Source organism: Lepidochelys kempii, chromosome 6 (assembly GCF_965140285.1).
Source record: "Lepidochelys kempii isolate rLepKem1 chromosome 6, rLepKem1.hap1, whole genome shotgun sequence".
Lineage (NCBI taxonomy): Eukaryota > Metazoa > Chordata > Testudines > Cheloniidae > Lepidochelys > Lepidochelys kempii.
This window is the reverse complement of record NC_136385.1, coordinates 14,735,311-14,754,684: the sequence shown is the minus strand read 5'-3', so window position 1 is coordinate 14,754,684 and position 19,374 is coordinate 14,735,311. Positions and strand designations below refer to the sequence as shown.

At 55.6% G+C, this 19,374-nt stretch overlaps 1 protein-coding gene across 1 annotated transcript in view; it reads right to left on the bottom strand.

Annotated features, from left to right (window-relative positions):
* Positions 1-18,987, bottom strand: part of CARNS1 (carnosine synthase 1) — a 29,529-nt gene extending 10,542 nt beyond the window's left edge. Inside the window, exons 1-7 of the mRNA XM_073346853.2 lie at positions 18,775-18,987; positions 12,730-12,748; positions 11,560-11,812; positions 11,023-11,112; positions 2,127-2,614; positions 1,607-1,805; positions 681-766 (exon numbers count right to left, since the gene is read on the bottom strand). Coding sequence (XP_073202954.1) covers positions 681-766; positions 1,607-1,805; positions 2,127-2,614; positions 11,023-11,112; positions 11,560-11,812; positions 12,730-12,748; positions 18,775-18,890 — 1,251 coding nt within the window. The 5' untranslated portion in view covers positions 18,891-18,987. The remainder of the gene's footprint in view (positions 1-680; positions 767-1,606; positions 1,806-2,126; positions 2,615-11,022; positions 11,113-11,559; positions 11,813-12,729; positions 12,749-18,774) is intronic.
* Positions 18,988-19,374: the final 387 nt, after the last annotated feature.

The window sequence follows — 19,374 nt, the reverse complement described above, 5'->3', positions numbered from 1 at the left end:
AGGAAATGGAATGTACCATGTGCAAGGGTGGGCAGAGGGGGAACATGAGAGAAAATAAACCCAGCCCAGTCCAGTGCCACACGCTGCAGACAGGACAAAGGTGAGCTTATGACCTTTGACCTCCACCTGGCCTGGGTTCAAAGGTCACAAGTGACGATGATAAGATTTTTCATTTTGAGACTTTTGCAGATCATATTAAATTCATGACTAACTTGGTCCAAAAAACAATGTAAGGTTCCATATAACTTTACCCATTGCCCTGAGCCAGCCAGTCACCCACATGGGCCAGATCGGAGCCAGCACCTCTTAGAGAGGAAAGGCTCCATGCCCCATTCCCTGGCTTCTGAGCCAGGCATGCCCCCCATCCTTGGACCAGACTGGAGATGGTGCCCCCTAGAGGTGAAAAGTACCATCTCCCATTCCTCACCCTTCCCAGCTAGCCAGTCCCACCCCCTTGGCCTGGATCAGAGCCAGCACCCCCTAGAGGGGAAAGGCCCCATACCACATTTGCTTACACCGGGGGCTGCCTCTGTATTTGTCTCTGGTCAGGGCATGAGTGATCCCCAGCTTCTCACCGTATCAATCATTGCCCTATTCTGAGGCTAAGTGGGGGCATGGGGCCCAGCCAGCTGCATTGGCAGGGCGGGGTGAGGGGCACGTATTCACGGCTGCCCCGTTACCTGGCTCAGCAGAGGCTGGTCACCCCAGGATCTGCAGACGACAGTGCAGATCCGGATCGCCAGGTCAGGCCTCGGAGATGTGCTGCCTGGGAGGGGCAAGGTGATGAGGAAGGGTCAGAGGGGCAGGAAAGGAAAGAGGGAGTCAGGGGAGAAAAAGACAGAGGGAAATGGGAGAGAGAGAGATGGAGAAAGAAATCGGGGGATGGAGAGAGGGGAGAAAAAAGAGATGAGGGTGGAGAAAACAAAGGGAAGGTATGGAGGCGACAGAAGAGAAACAAATGAAGGGTGTAGGAATGGAGCGGGGCGGAAGGAGACAGAAAGAAGCAGCAAGGGGGGCAGAGAAAGAAATGGCATCGGGATTCATGCAAATCAGCTGCACAGAGTGGTGCCCTCCGTCCTGAGGGATTCTGGGATTCTGGTAGGGCCACCACCCACTGAATGTATGGCACCTGTCCCCCACTGCCCCGGGGGATACTGGGATTCCAATATGACAGTGGCTCCCCCTGCCCTGGGGCAATATGGCAGTGGCAGCCACCCCAATGAGTTGGGGGCACTGTTCCCTCTAAGCTGTGCGCATGTGCACGCGCACACAGATCCTAAACCCCGTGCACTCGGTAAAACACCACGCACACAAAAATTTGCACAGAAGCACAACAATTTGCACAGAAGAAATTTTTTGCACACACAGCCTGTCAAAAATTAGAGAGAACATTGGCTGGGGGATTCCCAATATGGCACGTGCCCCTTCCCTCCTCATGTCCCAGGCTAACTCAACTGCATCCTGTTTTTTTCCCTCCAGATCTTGCCCCATGACGCCATCTCCAAAGGCTGGGCCAGGGTGGGAATGGGGGTGGGCTCAGTGAATCATGGTGGCTGCAGGGGCAGGTGATGAGGTGTGAGCCTCTCTGGCCAGGGGGGTCCCTTACTTGGGGAGGTGCGGTTGGGGGATTTGGGCTGGGTGAGGCAGGCGGTGGGGATGAAGGCCTCCAGCAGGGCGCTCTCCTCCTCCTCCAGGGTTTCCAGCAGTGCCAGCACTGCTTGGAGCACGGCAGCCTGCTCCACCTTGGCATGGAAGGTCACAGCGTGGGCCCCACTCCAGCGCCAGCCCGATGGCTTCACCACCACCTGCAGGGGGCGACAGCACACTGCTCAGTGGAGCCAACCAGGCACAGCCACTGCCCCCATCCCTACCCATAGGGCTTCCCTCTCTCCCTTCCCCATGGATCTCCCCCTCTTACAGTGCCCCCTTCCTCAGCTGTAGGGCCCCCCATAGAACTCCCCTTCTGGCTGTGGGTCCCACCTCCCCACAGGCTCACGTGACTGTAGGGCTTCCCCCGACTCCTGGCTGTATGCTCCACTCCCAGCAAGCTCACCTGACTGCAGCCCCCTCCCACCCCGCAGGCTCACCTGACTGCTGGGCCCTGCCCCCGGCCCCGGCAGGCTCACCTGGCTGTAGGGCTCCATGGTGTTGCCCTTCAGGAAGGCCTCAATCTCCTCCTGGATGAGGTTCTCCTGGCCCTCCTTGCCACTGAGCTCCACCATGCGGACGGCGCGCTCAGCAGTGACGTCCCGCAGTGGGCGCAGCCGCTTGAAGGTGAAGGCCAGCGTGGGTGGCACCCCCACCTGGGCCCGCTGGTCCAGCAGCTGGCGCGTCAGCAGCTTGTCCTCCAGAAGGCGGGCCAGCTCCCCTGAGCCCGCCGTGGGGCAATCCAGGTCACGCGCCAGCTCCCCCGCTGACTGCCCATGCTCCTTGCATGGCCCGAAGGAGCCCATGAAGTAGGTGACGCGGCGCGGGGGCGAGAACTCGTCCAGGCACGTGCACCCACCCAGCTCGAAGGAGACAGCCTTGGAGACCAGCAGGGATGACTCGCCAGGGTGCTGCTCAGAGGGCACCTTGGCCAGCCAGCTGGGCGACAGGCACAGCAGCATGTTACCTGGGGGGGGGCGGGGGAGATGTGGAAATATAGGGAAGGGCAAGGAAATATAGAGAAATGGGGAATAGAGAAATAGAGAGATGGGGAAGGGGGAGGTCCGTGGTGAAGGAGGGGGGAAAGCGGATGACAATCTGTTACCATTACATCACCAGCAGCCAATCAGAAAGCTGCTATTTATACAGCAATTAACAGACTTTCCTCTACTGGGATTTCGTCTCCTCTCCCTACACCTCACAAGGTAGGAAGGTGCCAGCCTATTTTGTACTTAGGAACTCAGTAGGGGGCGCTCTCCCCATGCACTCACTGCTGCCCCAATGCCCCAGCACAGCATTATGGGGTACTATGCTGCAGGTAGCAGGGCAGGGTGCTCAATAGGGGGTGCTCTGCCTTTGCAGTCTATGCCCCCAATGCCACAGTGCAGAACTAGAGGGGGCTATGCTGTAGAGAGTGGAGGACATTCTCCCCTTGTACTCAGCATTAACCCCTACTAGGGGGCGCTGTACTCCTGGTGCTGGTGTCACCTTAAATAAGAGACACAAACCAAGATTGGGGGGGAGGGATAGCTCAGTGGTTTGAGCATTGGCCTGCTAAACCCAGGGTTGTGAGTTCAATCCTTGAGGGGACCATTTAGGGATCTGGGGCAAAAATTGGGGATTGGTCCTGCTTTGAGCAGGGGGTTGGACTAGATGATCTCCTGAGGTCCCTTCCAACCCTGATATTCTATGATTCTATGATCTTTAACCACTTGTGGCGTTCCGACATGCCGGAGGAGTCAAACTCCCTTCATTGCATTCTAGGCTTCCCCTGCGGCTCTTGTCCTGCTGTAGAGTGACTCAACAGCTGCCACACCCCAGAGGTGGCTGCACTGCAGGGCCAGGAGAGGGACCCCCTGGACGGCGTTTGTCAAGCTGCTGGATTCTCCCCGAGGAAGGACCTTGGAGCTCTCCTTATCAATGACTGATGGGGCTGAGCTGCCATTGTATTTTCCCACAGAGCTCCCACCCAGCTCCCACCCAGGGCTCCGGCTTCCCGCCAAGAGTAAGCAGCTTTAACAAAGCCAGGAATCATTCCAGGGCCAAAGGGAAACTTAAGCTGCTTGGCTCCAGTTCCCAGCACCCAGCGAGGGAGACCGGGCAGGCAAATGCCAGGAATGTGGAACAACTGCTGGAAGCCCTCCACTTAGGCCCGGGCTGGAGTCCTTCAGCCCAGGGACCTTGCTAGGGCAAGGTTACAGCTGAGAGGAGAGGCCAGGATAGCCCCAAGTACACTGCCAGAGCCAGTCAGGGGCATAACAATCCTCAGCCTGCACGGAGAGCTAGGGACGGCCTCACTACGGTTACGCTTCCTCCTGCTCCCCCATTCCCCTCTGCTCCAATCCACCCGACGCCAGCTCCTCCCCCAGACTCAGCCCCCACATATCAGCCCTTCCCCCTCCCCATACACCAGCCCTTCTCCATCCACCCCACATACAGGCCGGCTTCTCCCTCACCCCCCACATACCAGCCCCTCCCCCTCCCTCTGTCTGATCTGTCCCCACCACACATACACACCAGCCTCTCCTCCTACCTACCTCCCATATTAAGCCCTCCCCCTATTCACCCCCACACAAAGACTACTCCCTATCTACCCTTATCCACCCCCTGCCCATATCCACTCCCCCTTTACTCCTATTCATTACCCCCCCACCCCTCTGGCCGATATAGCCCCTAGCCCCCTCTGATCCTAGATACCCTCCAGTTCCTCTGACCACCTCTCCCCCATGCTGCCCTTGCCCTGCTTCTCCCCCCTTTGATTCCAGTCAGTTTCCTCCCACCCCTTTACTGGGGAGAGGGGTCATTGAGAGCGCAGGAGAGAGAGTCAGTTCTGGTGCCTGGCACCACCACAGCCAGGAACAGCAATGGCTGGGAAAGTCCTGCTCAGTTCCTGGCATCCCCGGGCTGGAGCATGCCCAGTCGTTCTGTGGGGCTGGCACACGTGCAGCCTGGCCTGATCTCGGAGTGGACGGGATGGGGATGCTCAGCGAGGACAGAGTCCTCAGAGGATTTAGCTGCCCAAATCCTTCCCGAGCACATGCACACTCCGATTTTTCAAAGGCTGATAACTTGGCCAAATTTGGTTGCCTTCCCACAGGGCCAGCAAAAGGCAAGTCCCTGACACCAGGGCGACCTGCCCCTCCCTGCCCCCCCACCCCAATTTCTAGTCCTAGCTCCAGGGCCATCCATAGACATTTTGGTGTCCTACACAAGCACCCCCAAGTGTGGGGGGAGGCGTCCCCAGGCCTCTGCGGGGGGGGGGCAGGAGCAGGCTTGGGGGGCAGAGGGGAAACTGCCCCCCAGCACGAGCCAGAGCAGCAGAGCGGGTTGGGGCCTAGTCGTTTCATTTCCTGCCACCCGGTGAGTGCAGGGCAGGTCCGACCCCACACTCACGGGGTGACGGGAAGTGGAGTGACCCGGACCCAGCCCACTCCGCTCTGCTCCCCTGGCTCCCAGCCTTGGGACTTGGGAGCAGGGGGGAACCGGCCCCCGGCACTCACCGATGGCATGGCTGGGAGCCAGCAAAGCAGAGTGGGCTGGGGCCGGGTCACTCCACTTCCCGCTGCCCGGTGAGTGCAGGGCACCCGACTCCTTCTGCAGTCCCCGGGGATGTAGCTTAGGGGAAGGGGTGGAGTGGGGACGGAGCAGGAGAGGCGGGGGCTTTGGGGAAGGGGTGAAGTGGGGGCAGGGGCTGGGACCAAGGGGCGGGGATCATGGGGAAGAGGTGGAGCAGGGGTGGGGGCAGCTTTCCTGGGTGGCTCAGCCGGGGAATCGGGCTGGCTGCTGGAGCAGCACGCAGCTGCGTAGGGCACCAGGAAATTTGGGGCAATTGGTGCCCCAAATTTCCTGGTGCCCTACACAGCTGTGTACTTTGCGTATGGGTAAGGACGGCCCTGCCTAGCTCCAAAGCTGGGGGTGGGGGGCTAGAACGTTTCAGAAAAACGGCAGGAAGAATTTTTTTTACAACTTGTTTCCCCCTCCCAGAAACAGCTAAACCATTTGGGCTAAAATTTCCTCCCAAAAAAACAGCCTGAAGCAGACACCCAGCATGGGAAAGTTCTGCCCCAACAGTTAAAGCTGGGCAAAGTTAGAAGCAACTGAAAACAGGGTCTTAGAATGGAAAGTATCAGGCAAACTTTATAGGCAAGCGCTACCTGCTCCCAGGCCCTTGGCTGGGTCTTACGTAGATGGGCTGTCCCAACTCAGACCTGATCCAACCATGTCACTGTCTGCAGCGCCCCCAGGGCTAGGAACCCTCTTCACCAGCCAGATCACTGGGCCCTGCTTGTGGGGAGGGGGGGAAATCAGGAAGTGAGGCAACCAAGGTGGGGGAGGAGCCGCCCTGAGCAGCCAGTGGAACTATTTTCTCAGGCAGATTAACGTGTATCTCTGAGGGCTGTGGATGCACCCCTGGAACAGGTCCTTGCTGACTCAGAAATGCCATTTAAATAGAGAGATCCTGGTATTCAGCGCTCCTCCTTTGCATCCTCTCTGGGCCTGCACAGTCTATAAGCTCCACAGGGGCAGGCAGGGGAGCCGGAGTCAGGATTCCCCCCTAGGAGGGGATAAACTCTCCTCAAAGCTCGCACGGTTTGCAAATTGCAGTTAAGGGACAGAGCATCTATTTGCATACCTCTCCTGTATATATTTCCCTAAAACCCCTCCCCTCGCAAACAGTGTGTCTATGACTTTTTTCTGAACTGATTTTTACACCCTAATCTGTGTGCATGTACGTGCACATACTGGTTTATGTGTCCAGTTATAAAAGGTAATATATATTTTTCCTTTAGCATTTATCCCAAGTGCCCTGCCCCGGACACATTGCTGCTTATTTCTGCTGCCACCTAACACTTAAAAGTAGAACTGGACAAACTGTTTCAGCTGCAAATTTTTTCAGCCAAAATTGCAGATTTAGGTCAACATTTTGCAGATGTGTAAAATTCACCTAATTGTTCTGGTCAAAAATCTTCCCTCCCCTGCTCAAAATTCCAAAACAATCAAAATGTTTTGATTTTTTTTTTATTAAATCACTTTTTGTTCAGAAATGCACTTTGATTTTCTTAGCTCAGTGGTTTGAGCACTGGCCTGCTAAACCCAGGGTTGTGAGTTCAATCCTTGAGGGGGCCATTTAGGGATCTGGGCCAAAAATTGGGGATTGGTCCTGCTTTGAGCAGGGGGTTGGACTAGATGACCTCCTGAGGTCCCTTCCAACCCTGAGATTCTATGATTTGGCCCCAAACTAAATTTTTTATATATTAGTTTATTGAATGTTTCAGATTTTTTTTCCATATCGGCCAGCGAATGGAAAAATTTGTTATTCACAGAGCTCTATTGAAGAGCCTTTGTTTCCTTTCATAAACCAAACAATAAATAAGGAAATTTCTAGTTTAAAAAATGTTGCTAACCCAGAATTTGGATGGTAAATAGATCCAGTTGATTTAAACGGTGTTATTAGAACATCGTAGTTCAAATTTCTTTTTAAGTTGGGAAGTCAGGAAATTGGAAGGGTCAAGGAACATATCAAAAAGTCAATTCATAAATGTCTTGGTTACTGTTCACCTGTCCCTATACCTTGACTCTACTCCCAATGTAGACTGGGGGTTAGCAGGCAGGTATAAGGGGAAGAGTTAGGTTCAGGGGATGGTGGTCAGGATGTGATACTAGAATCTGGGCTGAATTCTGACTGTGACGCTGCACCCCATAGTCTTCACAGAGATTGTTATGGTATGGGTAGGGCACAACAAAGATGTGTTTTACGCAAGATGGGTCATGTGAAATATCATTGGAAATGTTATGACATACTGCATATGATTATCCTATTTGTATGCAAGTATCATTTTTGTATCTAAAGTTAGGAATATTGATTATATATCTGTTCTACAAAAGCGTTTACACCTGGGGAATGCCCATTAGACAGAATACAATCAGTCTAGCTGGCTCCTTGTGAGGAAAAGCCATTAGAAAGAACAAAAGGTCTCAGAAGATGTTTATCACCCACAGACAAGTCTTCCTGGGGATGCTACAAACAACCTCTGACTCATGGCTGCTTTTGACACTGCAGGGTCATGTGATCAAGTTATCTGGTACTGGATTCCATGATCGTGCTAAAGGAGTTGGCAGATGTGATTGCAGAGCCATTGGCCATTATCTTTGAAAACTCCTGGCGGTCCCGGACGACTGGAAAAAGGCTAATGTAGTACCCATCTTTAAAAAAGGGAAGAAGGAGGATCCCGGGAACTACAGGCCAGTCAACCTCACCTCAGTCCCTGGAAAAATCATGGAGCAGGTCCTCAAGGTATCAATTCTGAAGCACTTAGAGGAGAGAAGAGTGATTGGGAGCAGTCAGCATGGATTCACCAAGGGCAAGTCATGCCTGACTAATCTAATCGCCTTCTATGATGAGATAACTGGCTCTGTGGATGAGGGGAAAGCAGTGGACATGTTGTTCCTTGACTTTAGCAAAGCTTTTGACACGGTCTCCCACAGTATTCTTGCCAGCAAGTTAAAGAAGTATGGGCTGCATGAATGGACAATAAGGTGGGTAGAAAGCTGGCTAGATTGTCGGGCTCAACGGGTAGTGATCAATGGCTCCATGTCTAGTTGGCAGCTGGTATCAAGTGGAGTGCCCCAAGGGTCGGTCCTGGGGCCGGTTTTGTTCAATATCTTCATAAATGATCTGGAGGATGGTGTGGATTGCACCCTCAGCAAGTTTGCAGGTGACACTAAACTGGGAGGAGAGGTAGATACACTGGAGGGTAGGGATAGGATACAGAGGGCCCTAGACAAATTAGAGGATTGGGCCAAAAGAAATATGATGAGGTTCAACAAGGACAAGTGCAGGGCTACTGCACTTAGGACAGAAGAATCCCATGCACTGCTACAGACTAGGGACCGAATGGCTCGGCAGCAGTTCAGCAGAAAAGGACCTAGGGATTACAGTGGACGAGAAGCTGGATATGAGTCAACAGTGTGCCCTTGTTGCCAAGAAGGCCAATGGCATTTTGCGATGTATCAGTAGGGGCATTGCCAGCAGATCGAGGGACGTGATCATTCCCCTCTATTCGACATTGGTGAGGCCTCATCTGGAGTACTGTGTCCAGTTTTGGGCCCCACACTACAAGAAGGATGTGGAAAAATTGGAAAGAGTCCAGCAGAGGGCAACAAAAATGATTAGAGGACTGGAACACATGACTTATGAGGCGAGGCTGAGGGAACTGGGATTGTTTAGTCTGCGGAAGAGAAGAACGAGGGGGGATTTGATAGCTGCTTTCAACTACCTGAAAGGGGGTTCCAAAGAGGATGGATCTAGGCTGTTCTCAGTGGCAGCAGATGACAGAACAAGGAGTAATGGTCTCAAGTTGCAGTGGGGGAGGTTTAGGTTGGATATTAGGAAAATCTTTTTCACTCGGAGGGTGGTGAAACACTGGAATGCGTTACCTACGGAGGTGGTGGAATCTCCTTCCTTAGATATTTTTAAGGTCAGGCTTGACAAAGCCCTGGCTGGGATGATTTAGTTGGGGATTGGTCCTGCTTTGAGCAGGGGGTTGGACTAGATGACCTCCTGAGGTCCCTTCCAACCCTGATAGTCTATGATTCTTCCACGGGGGTGGGGGAAACCACACTGGAAACCAAAGGATCCCTGTCATATGTAAAACCTATTTAAGGCAGGGGAGTGATATACTCAGGATGGTTCTTCACTGAATCCCCGCCCAGGATGAATGCTGGTAAGATCTAAGAAAAAAAGACTGGCCTGGGGAGGAGAAGGACTGAGCCCAGGCTGGAAAAGTGTCTGGCCTGTGAAAGAAATACCTCGAGTTTTAAGCTGCAAGCAAGAGCAGCTTGCCTTCAAGAATTTCTGCAATCTGCCTAAAACAACATTTAGGGTGAGAAATTAAAACAACGCGGAGTCCGGTGGCATCTTAAAGGCTAACAGATTTATTTGGACATAAGCTTTTGTGGGTAAAAACCCACTTCTTCAGATGCATGGAGTGGGTTTTTACCCACAAAAGCTTATGCCCAAATAAGTCTGTTAATCTTTAAGGTTCCACCGGACTCCGCGTTGTTTTTGAGGATACAGGCTAACACGGCTACCCCCGATACTTGGTGAGAAATTACTACTTGTAACCAGTTTATTTAATATCTTAAGCTTAGTTTGCATGTTTGTTTTATTTGCTTGGTAATCTGCTTTGATCTGTTTCCTATCCCTTATAATCACTTAAAATCTATCTTTTGTAGTTAATAAACTTGGTTTTGTTTTCTCTGAAACCAGTTTGTTGAATTCATAACTGGAGGGAAAAAGCTGTGCATATCTTCCTCCACATTGAAGGAGGGGGTGAATTTCAATGACCTTATGTAACCCACACACCTCCTGGGTGTGGTATTCTATAGTGGCACTGAGACTACTTAGAGAGCAATTACAGCCTTAATTTCAGCCTTAGCTAACAGTCAGTTTAGTTCATGCGGTAGAGGCTCATGAACTAAGGTCCAGAGGTCCCAGGTTTGATCCCACCCACTGGGGTCTGTCAGCATTACACTTACGTTGCATAGTTCTCTGTGCAGCATAAGACAATACAACTTTGGGTTTACACTCCAGAGGGGGCGTACCCTTGAGTGCTGGGCAATTCCCTAGCTGAGCTGATCTCAGTGTCTGTATTTTTCTGAAGCTAGGTGTTTCCCTATCTGTGTGTGTGCTGGAGGAGGCTTGAAGGCCTGGCTCAGCAGGACAGTAAGGGAGCCCATGCTAGTGGGTTGGGTGAGCTCAGTGGTACCCAGTACATCAGGTGGCACCCCAGACGGGGCGGGCCGGCAGGGAGGGGGAACCCGTCACACTGACATTTTCAAGTAAATAATAGGTTGTTACACAAAGGAGGGTGAAAAAACTTATTCTCCTTAACCTTGGATAGGACAAGAAGCAATGGGCTTAAATTGCAGCAAGGGAGGTTTAGGTTGGACATTAGGAAAAACTTCCTAACTGTCAGGGTAGTTAAGCACTGGAACAAATTGCCTAGGGAAGTTGTGGAATCTCCGTCATTGGAGGTTTTAAAGAGCAGGTTAGACAAACAGCTGTCAGGAATGGTCTAGTTATTAGTCCTGCTGTGAGTGCAGGGGCAGGGGCCTAGACTAGATGATCTCCTGAGGTCCCTTCCAGTTATACACTTCTGTGATTCTTCTATGATTTTGGGTTTCTGTGATAACGCTGTAACATCCTATGTTTTATTACAGTCCCCTGTGCTGTGCCAGGGTTGGTCCCAACTGAGCAAACCAGCCTGGGTATTCAGGGCAAACAGGGCACTGAATTCCCACCCATTCCTTGATTTAGGGGGAGGAGGAATTCACAGCACATGGCAGTGCAGGGACACAGGATGTGGCACTCACCTGGGCACTGGGAGCTACCCTCCAGCAGCACAGACAGGTACGAGGTCGGGGATCCCAGGATGCAGATGGTCACATCCCCCGAGCTGAACCCTAAGAGACACAGGGGAGGAATTAACCACTTATTCCCGCCAACGGCACTGTGCTGCCCTCTAGGCCTTGGTGCTAAGGGATGCCATGTGGCTGCCCTCCATACCCAGCCATGCTCCATCTCCTAGCCTCGTGCTAAGGGCAGTGGTGCTGGAACTAGGCATGCTGGGGGTGCCCCAGCCCCTCATATACAGGATTTACAAAACCACGGGTTAAGGGGTGCCATGTGGCTGTCCTTCATACCCCAGCCATGCCCCATCTCCCAGTCTATGCTAGGGGGTGCTGTGCTGCTGCCCTCCTTACCCTGGCCATGCCCCACCTCTCAGCCCAGCACTAGAGGGCGCTGTGCTCCCAGATCCCCCTGGGTTGATGCCACAAGAGGGATTTCTGTAAGGCAGTGCTGTAGCCCCAGCATGCGAGTGGTGGCACCCTGGGTGGGCTGGCATGCACCTGTTCTGGGCTCCTTGGTGCGGTCGACTGTCTCTGGCAGCCCCTCCTGCTGCAAGGTGCATTGCAGCAGGTTGTAGTAGTAAGTAGTCCAGGCATGCGCCTGGGTGTCCTCTGGAGAGGACTTGCAGTCCAGAGACACGTCCTGATGCCAGGAAGGACACGGGGGACTGAGTGATGGCAGGGGCTCTTGCTCAGCCCAGTCCAGCTCCTTCAGGATCAGGGGCTGATCCACATTGATTTGATCCAGAGACAGCTGCAACAGAGATGGGGATGGGAGTGTGAATCCTGATGCTAGTGCCCTGGGGCACAGATCCCCCTGGGGGCGGGGCTGGGAGTGTGAATGCTGGTGCCCCAGGGCATGGATCCTGTGTAGGGGCAGCATGGCTCTGGCTGGGGGGTAAAGCCCCACAGGGTGGGCGAGGCAGGTGCCAGTTGCCCAGGGGCAGCAGAGGCCTGGGGCAGGGGCTGGTTTTCAAACAAAGCATCTCTTTTTCCTCCCCAAAGGGGGCGGGTCACGTGGGGCCGGAGCTAAGCAGCTTGAGAAGCAAGGCTGTAAACAGATCTGCCTGGGTCAGTGAGCTCAGGGAAGGGAGGCAGGAGTAGAAGTAGGGAGAAGGGGAGAGATTTCTGCCTCCTGCTGGGACGCCCTACCCCCTCCTCCACCACACACCCAGTGCAAGACCTCGCCAGAGCTGTTGTGCAACAGTGCCCTGGCACGGCACAGCTAGGGCTCCAGTGCTGCAAACTTCCCCACAGCAGTACCCTGACCAACCCTGGTGCTGTGATCTTCCCCACAACAGTACCTGGCAGTGCCCAACCAGACCCTGGTGCTGCAAACTTCCCCACAGCAGTGCCCAGCCAGCAGTATGGCTAGAAGACTCCCACAGTTATGGTAATTTGCAGGAGTCTCCCAGTGTCTGAGGGAATCGGACACCATTTTCCCCCTTATTAGCACCAGTACAGCAGGGCCTGCTTCAGACCTCCCTCCTCCCCAGCTGGACACCCCCCCACGCCCCCACTTCCCTGCCTCCCTGAGTCCAAATCCCTCTGCTAAGTTCCTGGGGCCGAGGACACTGGCTCCCACTTGGGACTAGAGGGCCCGGAAGTGGTTCCTGGGGACTTGAGGCAGGGCAGGGGGCTGGATGGGGAACAGCAGCGGGACAAACTCACCATCCTGCCAGCAAAGAAGCTGCAAGAGAAAAAAAAAAGAAGAGAGAGAAAGAGAGAGGCACCAGTTGCAGGTTTCCGTGGGCAATGGGGAGCAGCCTGTCACCCCATCTTCCATCCACAGGGGGCGCCAGTTGCATGCTCTGCTCACCCCTCCTCCAGCATTAACTGCACCCACACAGCCGGTCAGTTCCGGCGTCAGGCTCCTGCGCCCACCGCTGAATACCTGAATAGCACTGCTGGGATAGCAGGGGCTGTCAGTCAAGGTTGAGGGGCACCAAAAGAGCTCTGTGTGTGGGGAGCCCAGGGCCGGGATAGCAGGGGGGCTGTGGTTGGGACGGAGGTGAGATGGGGAACCCAGGGCTGGGATAGCAGGGGCTGCGGGTCAGGATTAAGGGACATTAGCAGAGCGGTGAGCTTTGTGACCCCCGGGGCATTTTAGCTGAGCTGGCCCTGCTCTGAAGGTCAGTGATAGGGGCAGTTTGGCCAGGGGGTCCCCTCCTGTCTGGGCTCATGTCCCAGGCAGTCTCTGAGTCCTGCCCCAGATGCTCATTGTGCAGTTCCTCCTAGCCGCAGAGCTGAGACATTCCCAGCTCCAAGGACAGAGGCTGGTTAAGGTAATCCCCCAAACCTCTAGTGCTGGCTCAGCAGGGACTACAGGGCCCCACTCCCTAGCCCCACTAGCTCAGAGCTCCCTGCTTCTGGGATGCTGCTGAGAACCAGTATCCCCAGGCTGCAGGATCCCAAGAACCCAGGAGTCTGACAAAGAGGACACCCAGCTGACAAGGCAGGATCATTCCTCATGGGAGTAGGGCTAGGCTGGGGCTTCGAACTCTTCCCTTGGGACAGGGCGGAGGAGCCGTGAGAACAAGAGGTTGAATTTATAGCACGTCCCTCACTTTCCTGAGCCAGCAACAGAACCCAGGGGTCCCAAGCCTTGGCCATCAGCCCATCCCTCCTCTTTATCTGTTCTCCAGCAGCTGCCATTCCCTTGCCCTCCCCAGCAAAGCTATTCCAGGGCAAACTTCTCCCCCTCACTCCCTCCTGTCCCTGGTGGTGAGAGTCAGCTGAGCTGTCATGTGTAGCTCCTGGGCCAACCGACTGGTCACTGTGGAGCTCTTCTCAGACTGTCCCTGCCCTTCACGCGCCGGGCACCACCCCCAGGGCTCTGGACTGGAGCTGGTGCACTTGGAGTGCATTGCTTCAGAGAGCAGGGCGGGGGATGCAGTAGTGGGGTACTCTCCGTTCGCAGGCAGTGCCCGCCCCCAATGCCCCAGTGGAGCACTAGGGGGCACTGTGCCATGAGATGCTTCCTTTTGATCATATACCACAGCCCTGTCCCCTGGGGGGGTCAAAAGTCCCATTTGGACACAAGTTGAGGTGTCCTGGGCAATTCCATTCTGCCTCCACGATCCCCCCACAATCCATCCCAGATGGTCTCTCTCCACTGCCTCTTCTGCACAGGTGTGCAGTGGCACTTTGGGGTATTAATCAGCACCAGGCCCCACCCCAGAGGCAGCTGCACCTCAGCACAGGGTAAGGCATTCCCTCTATACACAGCTGCCAGGCTCCATCCTAGAGATGGCTGCATTACAGCATCTAGTGAGGGACCCCTGCCATGCTCATAACACACCTCAGAGGGTTTAAGGGGGTGAAGCCACGGCCGGAGCTTCCCACAGGGGCACAGGCATACCCAAGGTGACCCTTCCACCCCCAATGGGATTAACAGGGACATGCAGCTCTGCCAGGGGAGGGTGGGAATCTCATTACTGGACACCCCCTCCCTTCCTCCATCTGTCTCATTCCCTTGCTCCCTGCCCGAGAAAACAATCACCGGGGAAAGGGATGAAAAATGGATTATGTGAAATTAAATGAGGGGCAGAAACAGCCCCTGCCCAGGAAGGGGCTGAGGGGACACTGGGAGCAGAGCAGGACAGGGAGGAGTAGGGCAGAGTCAGCCCCTCCCCGGTGGGACTGGACAGGAGGGGCTCGGGGGGGGGGGCGTGGGAGGCAGGATATTACCCCTCTCCTCTATGGGGTCCATGGAGTCAGTCAGTGCAGCAAGGACAAGATGTGGATGGACGGATTCCTGGCCAGATGGACACGGCATCCCTAGCCAGGCCCTGCGCTCCCCATCCTTACTCCCTGGGGCCTGTGAGAGGCCAGGACTGTGAGGGGAGCTTTAGGGAAAGCACCCCGGGAGCTGGGATTGCTCTGAGGATATAAGAGCCCCTAAGCTGGAATAGCACGCCCCGGCCCCAACCCCCGCCTGGTTTAGCAACATCGGAGTAAGAGGCAGGGCCTGGAATTGGGAGGATCCCTCCAGCACACAGCTACCTCTATGCACTCCCAGTCTGGCTCTATGTGCAGGCAGGACGGGCACCGCACAGGGGCTGCATAGCTTCCGGAGAATCCCCATCAGTTGGTCAATCTCTGCCTCTCTGCCTATGCAGACCCTCAGCCCTACCATGTGCCTTTCCCTCACTTCCAATCACTCCCACGCCAAGTGCCACAGCACCAGGAGGGCCCTGCCAGCCAAGCGAGAGCAGGCCCTACCGATAAGTGGACCACGGGGGGCGGGCAGTGACACCCCATCCTGGGCAGGTTGTGTCCTCCCCCGCTGGACAGAGGCCCGACCCGGTGACTCTTGGACAGCCCCTGGCACAGCTTGCCATGCCCATGAAGCCACCTGGGACTCTGCCCAATGGCAGCTGGGATGTTAAAGTGCCTCTCGCTGTGGTATCAGAGTCCTGGGCAGCCTTGATTTGTCTGGAGCCCCATGAGCCAGTGATGGTGTGGTGCCAATCAACATCAGTCCGCCAGAGCCAATGGAGCCAGATCCCCAGCTGGCATCAAAATCAGCATCACTCCACTTGAGTCTGTGCCCACTTGCAGCAGCTGACGCTCTGGCCCCACATGTTACAAAAAAATAAACCCCGCTTCCGTGTCACCAACGCCACCTGGAATCACTCCTGGGGTGCAAGTGTGCAGGCTCCCCTCTCCCTCCCCTCCAATCTGTGGTCACCCAGCGCTGGGACAATGACACTTTCCCCTTTGTCTAGAGTCCCTTTCCCTCCCTGCTTCCCTGTGCTGCAGTGTTTGGGTTGCAAGGCAGTAGGAGGGCAGGGGATTACAAATTCATCTCACATAACTGGTGGAACTGGAGCTTAATTATAGGAAACAAGACACATTATTCTGGCGGGAAGGACGGGTTTGTGCTGAAGGGGTAAGGACGCAGGACACCTGGGTTTAATGCTCAGCACTGTTACTGCCTCCCTTTTATGACCTTAAGCAAGCCGTGCCTTGGTTTCCCCATCCGCAACACAGAGATAACGATCCTTTATTTCAATTGTAAGCACGTCAAGGCAGGGAGGGGCTGTCTCTCACTTTGTGTCTGTGCAGTGCCCGGCATGATGACGGAGCCCCAACCTCGGTGACTTTATGTCCATGTGCAGCACCTGATGCGACAGGGCCCCAATCTCAGTTGAAGCGCATATGTGCTACCATCATACAAATAATACATTGACCTAGAAAAGCATTTTGTTTGTTCTGTAAAGAAAATTTGCATTGGACATCAAATTGTAGCCCACGCCTGACTTTAAAGAGCATCCAATTTAGAAATGGAGTTTGAGATGTTCGAAGTCAAGCCAGGAATAAGCCGCGTAAATTCTGAGAGCTTCCCTGGGAGCTGGATGGCTAAAGACATTAGTCAGCTTTGGAAACCACAAGCTTGACTTCAAAACAAGCTCTTTTTTTTATCATCACAAACCCTGATGCCAAGGGCTAGGAAGAAATGGTTGTGATTCTATCGCCCTTTAGGGTTATAAAGATTTCCCAAATTCCAATAGAGGGGATAATACTTAGACATTATAATTTAAGGCAGTGTTTCTCAGGGACAGGAGCGAACTCTATGGGGGAGCACAGAGAGCTAACCAGGAGCCCGGGGTGTGGGTGGGGCAGGGGGAGGGTTATGACAGACCTCAATTGTTCCCCAGTGTTCCAAAATTCATTTAATAGAGAAGTCTCCAGCTGCTGTGGGTGGGAAGAAAGCCTAAATGTGGCCCAAGGAGAAATGACACCTCAGCAACTGCCTGAGTTTGCACAGAGCCTGAGACAGTAGCTCTGAGAGCTGCGAACTGCCCCCAGTGTGACTGATACAGCAGTGTTTACCTGAGTCCACACAGAGCCTGAGACAATAGCCCTAAACTGTGTGACCCACCCCTGTGACTGACGCAGCAGTGTTTGCCTGAGTCCGCAGACAGTAACTCCGAGAGGCATGTCATGTCCCACTCATTTCATGAGCTGCTAACTCAGAGGACACTTTCAATGTTGATCCTTTTGTGGCAGCTTCCTGGACCCGGGGTGCTGCTTGCAGCATCTGGGTAACATTGATTTAAGGCAAGGAGAGTAATGACAAAATGCTGCATGGCTACACTGACTTGTTTTCCACCCAAGGCCTGTCTGCCTGCATCTTCCAGCCCCATTCTGGGCTCTCCCAGCGAATCCCTCATTAATACACTCCCTGGTCAGTCAGGGTCACTCTTCATGCCAGGGCTGCCCCTGCAGATCAGAGATGCTTTTACGTTTAGTGGCCCAGTGGAGATGGGGGTGACTCAGCAATCCCAGAGCCAAGGCACAGGCGTGTGGAGCTGAGAGGTGCGGGGTGATGGTTTGCACGCCCATCCCACAACTGCAAGCTCCTCTTCATGGGTAGAGCTCTGAGGCGGAGGAAGGGATCTGCCAGTCCAGAGCTCATGACAGAATGAGGGACAGGACTTTGTTCCTAGCCTCTGTCCTACCCCAACATCTTCAGACAGATGCAATCTGCACCTATGTGCAGCTCTAGTGCTGTTATTAGAGAGAGCCACCGAAAGACAAGCAAGGAACACAGGGACTGGATGCGACAAATCCCTATGGGCACCCGCCGATCCCCACCTAGGGCCGATGCAAGGATGTTTCGCCTCCTAGGCGCCCCCACTGCGACAGTTCCCCACCGCCCTCTCTCTCTCTCCCTCCCCTCGCCCGGGAGCCGCGTGCGGCAACTCCCCTCCCCAGCTCACCTCTGCTCCGCCTCCTCCCGGAGCAGGCCCCCCCTTCTGCAGCCTCCCAGGCTTGGGGCGCCAATCAGCTGTTTGGCGCTGAAGCCTGGGCTGGAGAGAAGCAGAGCGGGGCGGTGCTCAGGGGGGGAGGCGGAGCAGAGGCGGGGGAGGGAGCGGTTCCCCTGGGCGCCACCCCACCCCCGTTACTTGCTGCAGGCGGCCCTCCCCGCGGCCCCCTGCCCCCAGCTCAGCTCCGCTCCACCGCCTCCCCAGAGCGCGCTTTTGGCCGCCCCCAACCACTTGGCGCCCTAGGCGACCGCCTAGTGGTTGCACCAGCCCCGTCCCCACCTGGTGTCAATCAGCAAGGCGCCATTGAAATCCGTGCTGATCTCTGTGTCAACCGTGCACCTGTCTCAGGGGAGGTGCACAGAGAGAACAGCACCCCCCAGAAAGGGCCCGACCTGTCAGAATGTCCGCTCCGCTGGGGCCCGGCCGCAGGGACCCCCGCGCAGCTGCGCGCCGCATTCTCCACAGGGGTCAGTGTGGCGATGTTGCGGGACGGGCATCCCCTGGGGATGCAGCGGGGGACCTGGGAAGCTGCCAGGCCGCAAGTCCCCGGGCTCACTGCTCCCGCCGGCCCCGGCCTAGCCCTGCACCCGCTCCCGACGGGGCCAGCGCCGGCATGGCTCAGGAGCCCCGACACTGCGCCTGCCCTGCGCCCCTCCAGCCGGCCCGTCTCGCCCCGCGTGCAACAGGCTGGGCTGGGGAGGCGACCCAGGCAGCCCCGTGCCGGGATGCTGCCTGGGACCGCAGCCCCTAGCCCCCCACAGCCTCGGCTTCCCCGCAGCCCCCAGCCCAGTTCCCCGTTGCCACCAGCCCCCTCAGCTCCCCTCATCCCCCAGCCCAGCAGCCGGGGCACCACGATCCACAGACAAAGCGGCTCCGACCGGTGCCTCTCTCCGGGTGCGGTGCTCGGACACCCCGGGGCCGGGCGGAGGCTCTGACCTACCCCCGGGCAGCAGCGGCTCCCGATCGGTGGCGTCTGGCTGGCGGCAGGAAAGAGGCGGCTGTGAACGTCCAGGGATTAAGGCAGACGGGCTTTATATAGAAACCCAGCTGGGGCATGCCCAGTGCGGAGCACCCGGCTGGGGAGCGGGAGCGAGTGTGCCGGGGGGCCGCGCCGGCTATTGCCACGGAGCGCGGGCTGTGAGTGCGGGGCTGCAGCGTGTGTCCCAAGGAAGGAATGCGCGAGGGGGCAGAGTGAGTCCCAGGGAATGCGTGTGCAAGAGGGGCACAAGGCCAGCCCGGACCTGCCCACGCCCCACCCCCATCATGCCCCCTTCCCTGCCACTGCATCCTCCATAAACACAGGGCAGTCACTGCCCAAAAGCTTTACCACCGCAGGGCAAGGTGTGGAGCAGTGCCCTGCACCCCTCCAGAACATCAAATCCACCTCTGCTGAAACCATTGCAGGACTAAGGAACATCCAGTCCTGCTACCTTAACTCGGGGGCAGCGTTAGATGCTTACAACTCATGCAATCGTAGGGGGCCCTGAGGCAGCGAGGGGCCCCCTGGAGACCAAGATGCTGCCTGCTGGGCATCAGTTGC